The sequence below is a fragment of the Xyrauchen texanus genome, chromosome 40, assembly GCF_025860055.1.
Source record: "Xyrauchen texanus isolate HMW12.3.18 chromosome 40, RBS_HiC_50CHRs, whole genome shotgun sequence".
In the NCBI taxonomy this organism is placed as follows: domain Eukaryota; kingdom Metazoa; phylum Chordata; class Actinopteri; order Cypriniformes; family Catostomidae; genus Xyrauchen; species Xyrauchen texanus.
This window is the reverse complement of record NC_068315.1, coordinates 10639860-10645859: the sequence shown is the minus strand read 5'-3', so window position 1 is coordinate 10645859 and position 6000 is coordinate 10639860. Positions and strand designations below refer to the sequence as shown.

The window sequence follows — 6000 nt, the reverse complement described above, 5'->3', positions numbered from 1 at the left end:
TTAACATTCCTTAATTGCCTGTGTTAACATTAGCTAATGCTTCATGAAAGAACAATGTTTTATTTTGTATAAATTAACACTAAGATTAATTACGTAATGTGTTGAAATAATATTCATTGTTAGTTCATGATACCCAATGTATTAATTCATGTTAACAAATACTATCTTATTGTAGAGTCTTACCAAAAATAGACATGCATAAAAACTATATTTATGCCAGTAAGATAAATCAGTGGTCAATTTTTTTTTTTTTTTGCTATTGGAAATAGTTGGCATTTTCTTTCGCTTACATCAACATGAAGATGAAGAACTGTTTATCTGAGTTAATTGCAGTCCCTCAATTTCCCCGGATAAACGACATAAATATTTCCTGTCTTATCTTACCACAGACAAGAACCTAGAAAACTGCACAGGACATGTTTTAATAGAAATCGACATCTGAATGATCATGCACTCTTTCGCTAAATATTGGAACTGAAAGTTTGAAATTGTAAGATCTCTGGAGCACAGTTTCGTTATTGAAGAGAGATGGAAAGTTTGTCTCTTCGGAGCAGATGACAGTGGACACATTACTTCCTGATGGCGCCGTACAGGGATCATATTTGGTGAGTTTTACAGAAATCGGTAGCGTTTATATCCTAAATGCAATCGCCTGATTTGGACCCAAGAACGAGTTTTGCACTACGCCTGACTGGAAGACACGTAACGGGAAGTTTTGAGTCCAGTTTCAGGTTTTTAAGGGAAGACGATGCAGATGTTCCGCTGAGGATCCGCAGCGTTTTCAGGAATCCAGAACCGGAGAACAAAGAGGTACATTTTCCCAAATCGAGAACATGTTCGCGACAAATCCAGAACGCTCAGCTGTTTACTCTAAAGTTTAGGCTACACGTTTTCACGCTACTTTCACAGTGTAGTTTACATTGTAACTGGAGCGTTTGTAGTGAATATGGGTGTTATATATATATATATATATATATATATATATACCCCTTCTGAAAATAAACAGCCACATCCAGCCTTGGTTGGTTGCTTAGCTGGTGATGTCACTAGTTTAGGCTGGTTTTAGCTGTTCTCTTTTCAGCAGGGGTTGAAGAGTACTAATTAAAGATTGAACAAGAACAGTGTTGTGACTGTTATATAAACCTTATTTCGAAAACCCAAAAGAGCTCATTTTTGTTAGAGCTCATTTGATTAAAATCATTTTTGTATTGATTGAACACTTTTCCTCAATGTGAAAGTCTACTGCCAGCCTTATTTGTTGAGATTTATTATGTGTACAGGCATGCCTATTTTGCCAGCTTCTATTTGGCATCACCTATGGAGATCTGTGCAGAGAAGTGACCTCAGATCCAAAACATTAGCCACGTGGAGCGTTGGCTGGGCAATTTGGCTTCATTAGTGGCTGTTGAAGAAAGCCTGTTATTATTAGTAAACAGTTGACTAAAATGTAGCACTGTTTTACTTATGCTTTCAGAAATGGCTCAAGATGTCCTACGAGACAGAGAAAACGTACCTGCTAGCTCCGCAGGAGTGCCGTACATCATGTGGTTTCCACACAGCTGATGAGAAATATGAAATCCCAGGAATGGGAGAGGACAGGTAAGTGTAATTAAGCAAAATGCCAGGATATCGTTTTTCATGCATTTTGGAACCATGGTGTACAATTCATTTTTGATAAAAAAAAAATCACTCACAAATTAAGTGTTGCAGTAACATAAGGGGTTGCTAATTCACCTAGATTGTCTTTTCATCCTTGAAGGAGAAATGTATGAGGGTCATTCCATTCCTGCAGTACCCTTTGAATGCCTAAAACACTTAAAACACTAAGGCACTTAAACTTTATTAATTTGATCAATTGTGATTAAAGAAAAAGTATATGAGTTCTATCTGAAAATGTTTAAATTTCTATTCCTATTATTATTTTAAGTAATTTTTTTCACCTTAAAATGACAATTCAGTCTTCATCTAAATTACTTTTTCTTTTTTCTGTGGAACATACAATGAGATGTTTAGTAAAGTGCTCTTGCTGCTCTTTTCCATACAATGAGAGTGAATGGTGACTGGGGTTGTTGTGCTATAAAAATGACACAACAGCACCATAAAAATATCAGAAAAGTATTCCACACAATTTGAACAATATACATATGAAGCCTGATAATGTCTATTTTGTGTGAGAAACTAATCTAATTATCAGATCGAAGTTGTTATTCACTAAAAATCTTGTGTGACATGCAAAGTGTGTAATTGATTACAGAATTTTTATTTTTGGTTCAATTCCTTTAATACATAGGCTATATGATTGGGCCATGAAAATGTACTGCATATTGGACCAGGTAGTCTGCACAGACATTTCTCTCATTTATGACTTCAAATTTACTCCATGACTACCCCAGTCCCTTACTGTATTACAGAGAGCTAAGGGCCAAAAGATAGACACATGGCATGATTTTTCCCAGATATTTCTGACACCCTTTGTGAGACATATTCCTGTATTGCAGTGTTTTAGAGATGCTGAGCTACTCCAAATTCTCTGATCTGGAGACGTGGCTGTGTATGCCCTCTACACTGCTACCCAGGAGCCGGGACTCAGTTTGTTCCATGTCGCCACCATCCCATGAGAGTGACACCGGAGACACAGACAAAGAATCCAGGTACTGTTTTTGTGAGAGAAATTTGAAGTCAAACAAGCTCCTCTTTCTTTGTCCCATACCAGTTTGATGTTTTTTTGTGTAGGTGTTTCAGTTAAGAGCAATTTTCTTTTCATGTCCAAGTAGTAATGCTATTTTTGGGTGAGTTAGTTTGTTAAACAGTGTCTATATCTCTTATGGGAATACAAGACAAGATATTTCCTTAGCAAAATATCAGTGAAGTAAACATTTTGAGATTCATTTGGCACTCTACAGTTCATTGAAATATTGCATCTAAAATGCCATACTGGGAATGGAATGGTTCGTCCTTTTAAACTCTAAAACGTTGCACACTGTACATTGTAAGCGGTTGTGTTTTAAACTATTTAGAAAAAGAATTATACATGTTACACTTAGCCTAGTGCAGCTGTTGGACTGCAATGATATCAGCGACCACAAGATGTCATTGTTTACACGTTATCAGTGTTCAGACCAACCAGGAGAACAGTCTTAAAGGAATAGTTCACTCAAAAATAAAAACTCTCTCATCATTTACTCACCCTCATGCCATCAGTCAATCTCCACATTAACTTTCACATTTTTCTCCTTGCGTTTTTTGTGATTCATATTCTTCATGTATATCTTCCCCTGCTGGGCAGAGAGAAGAATGTTAAGCAAAAAATATGTTGATCTGTTTCTCACCCACACCTATCATATCACTTGTGAAGATTTGGATTTAAACACTGGAGTCATATATATTACTTTTATGATGCCTTTATGAGCTTTTTGAAGCATCAAAATTTTAGCACCCATTCACTTGCATTGTATGAACCTACAGAGCTGAAATATCTTTCAAAAATCTTTATTTTTGTTCTGTAATAAAAGAAAGTCATACACATCTGGTGTGGCATGAGGGTGGGTAAATGATGAGAGGATTTCTGGGTGAGTTATCCCTTTAATCAACTTATATATGAAACCAGTGACACCTTCTCATAGCCATTTTGAAATATTATAATTACATTACATTACATTAGTGTTTGAGTAGCCACAAACTAATTCTGAATTTGTTTGCTCTGCCTACTATATCGTTTTTTTAGGCATTTAATAAAAAACAAAAAAAGAAGAAACATTAAAACAAAAAAGGTAGGGCTGCTCTGAAGTCATTTGAAGACTTGCTAAAGAATTCGTTTTTTGAAGTGCACTGTAGATAAGCTGATTGCCTACTGTTTACTTTGATGTTGCTAAACATTTCACTACATATTACACAACCTCTGACTGCTTTGATTTTTTCTTTACGAGAACCGCCATTACACTTGCTTGTTTTCTTCATAAATGCCTCTGATTGCATTTTGAAACGAAGTCCTTCTGTGGAGGAAAGAAAATCAATTTCAGTGCCAACCAACCTCCCACATGTGAAATCAGTGAGGCCCTTGAGGTTTCAAGAGCCAATGAAAATGAATTAAAATGAAAGTCTTCTCTTGGCTACCTTTTATGTAGCTCTCTTAAAAGCCTCATGTCATATGCTGCAAAGTAGATACACAAAATGTAATGACTAAGACCAGTTAATATTATTTTAATCCTGTCTGGGTTGCAGAGCAAACCCGCTGCTACACTGTTCATTTGAATTTTATGTAATCAGGCTGCATTCATATGATACTGCAAAGCCATTTATTAAAACCAAAATGCCAGGTCCCTTACTGTGAAGGTGTTATTACATCTCCCAGTGGAAACAAAAGCAGGCACTGGAACCATTACCCAACTCACTACAGTTAAGAAAGTCGCACAAAAGCAACATAACCAACTCCACCATCAGATATGCGCTCCACTTGACTCCTGACAGACTGATATGGCTTTTGTGTGCACGGCTGGCACACTTTAGCTCAAGGTGCAATTAAATGTTAATGCTGGGCATTGAATGCTCGGTAGGGCGGCTGTTTTTTTTTTTTTCAGAGGCCTTCTTTCCTCCCTGTACGATTGCGCTGTTGATTTGATTATAAAAGGCTTTAGCTACTGGACGTCCTGGGTAAGAACGGTGGCATTAGAACTCTAAGATACAGACGCATTCCAGTTTAATATGCATCTCGTGGCTGATACAGGATTACATGGACAACATTTAAGAGTTTGCTTTACGTAAAGGAGAAAAGAAGACGTCTATTAGGGTGCCATGTTTGCAGTGGAGCGCATCGTTGAGTTTTTGTTTAGAAGAAAAAAATCAAGATCCCACAGGAGAGGATCATGGAAATTCCAAAGCTACACCTTTCCAGATTGCAGGTACTCTATGTTCCCAAACTGAAAAAAAAAACTTAAAGTAGTGTTTAGCACATTTTTAACCAAATTAAAAAGAAAAATATTTTTTTTTTCTTTTTTTTTTTTTTACAGTACTTGGTTTTTGTTTATCCTTAAAAAAAATTTCAGTAGAGAGATTGGGTTTTGGAATTTTTGCTCTCTACTTGATTGCATAACTTCGTAACCCTCCAAACCCCCATGGATTGAAGTCTATGTGTGTATATTTTATTGTGCAAAAAATAGTTGATCTTTCTAAATGAGTTACTATATTGCTAAATATTTAGTTTCTAAATTAAGCTCTAATTTAAAAAAAATCTTTCCTAAATCCCTCTTTAGTCAATTAATAAAAGGTGCTCAAACAAATCATTAAATTACACACACACTATAATAAATGATGCCCATCCTATAATGCTTTAAAATATTCCCACATGTTTGTTGCTCAAATATTTTCCACATCTTTAATTCCCCTATCTTTCTGACATACAGCTAAAAGCGACAATTTTCAAATGTTGATTTTTATGGAAAAACGTATATTTATCACTGCTGATATGACACGCTGTGCGGTATGTGGGAGCTCAGTTGTGATCATGAAAACATCACTGTATGACAGCTAATTATAGTGGAGTGACAGCAGCAGTGAAATCTCTTTTGTTCCATAGGCCTCTAGAGAAGGAGTCCATCCATCTGAGCCAGTGCCAGGAGAGGAGAACCCATCTATTGCCACCCTCCCCACTCCTGCCAGTTTCAGCCTCCCCTCAGTCAATAGCACCCCTGCGGACCACCTCAACTCCTCTGCCCAAGCCCACCAGAGACTCCTGTCAAGGTGGCGTGAGTGTGCGGAAAAGGCGCCGCCTGGCAGCCAGCCCTGGAGGACTGCACTGGGACGCATCAGGTATGCCAATCATAAACTGTACACCCTTTCATCATCTCTCGAAAATAACTCTTTTGGCTCTTTAGGAGTGTGTGTGATTGTGCCAATGCTGTGGTTTGAAACTTCTTTCAAGAAATTGAAAAATCTATGTGGAGTATTTCAGTGGCTGAACATCAATATTTGAGGTTGGAAGAAACCACATTAAGTCATTTGGAT

At 37.0% G+C, this 6000-nt stretch overlaps 1 protein-coding gene across 1 annotated transcript in view; it reads left to right on the top strand.

Annotated features, from left to right (window-relative positions):
• The first annotated feature begins 351 nt into the window (after window positions 1-351).
• LOC127633686 (ankyrin repeat and fibronectin type-III domain-containing protein 1-like) overlaps window positions 352-6000 on the top strand; it is a 116914-nt gene continuing 111265 nt past the window's right edge. Inside the window, exons 1-4 of the mRNA XM_052112943.1 lie at window positions 352-810; window positions 1475-1599; window positions 2499-2651; window positions 5573-5805. Coding sequence (XP_051968903.1) covers window positions 643-810; window positions 1475-1599; window positions 2499-2651; window positions 5573-5805 — 679 coding nt within the window. The 5' untranslated portion in view covers window positions 352-642. The remainder of the gene's footprint in view (window positions 811-1474; window positions 1600-2498; window positions 2652-5572; window positions 5806-6000) is intronic.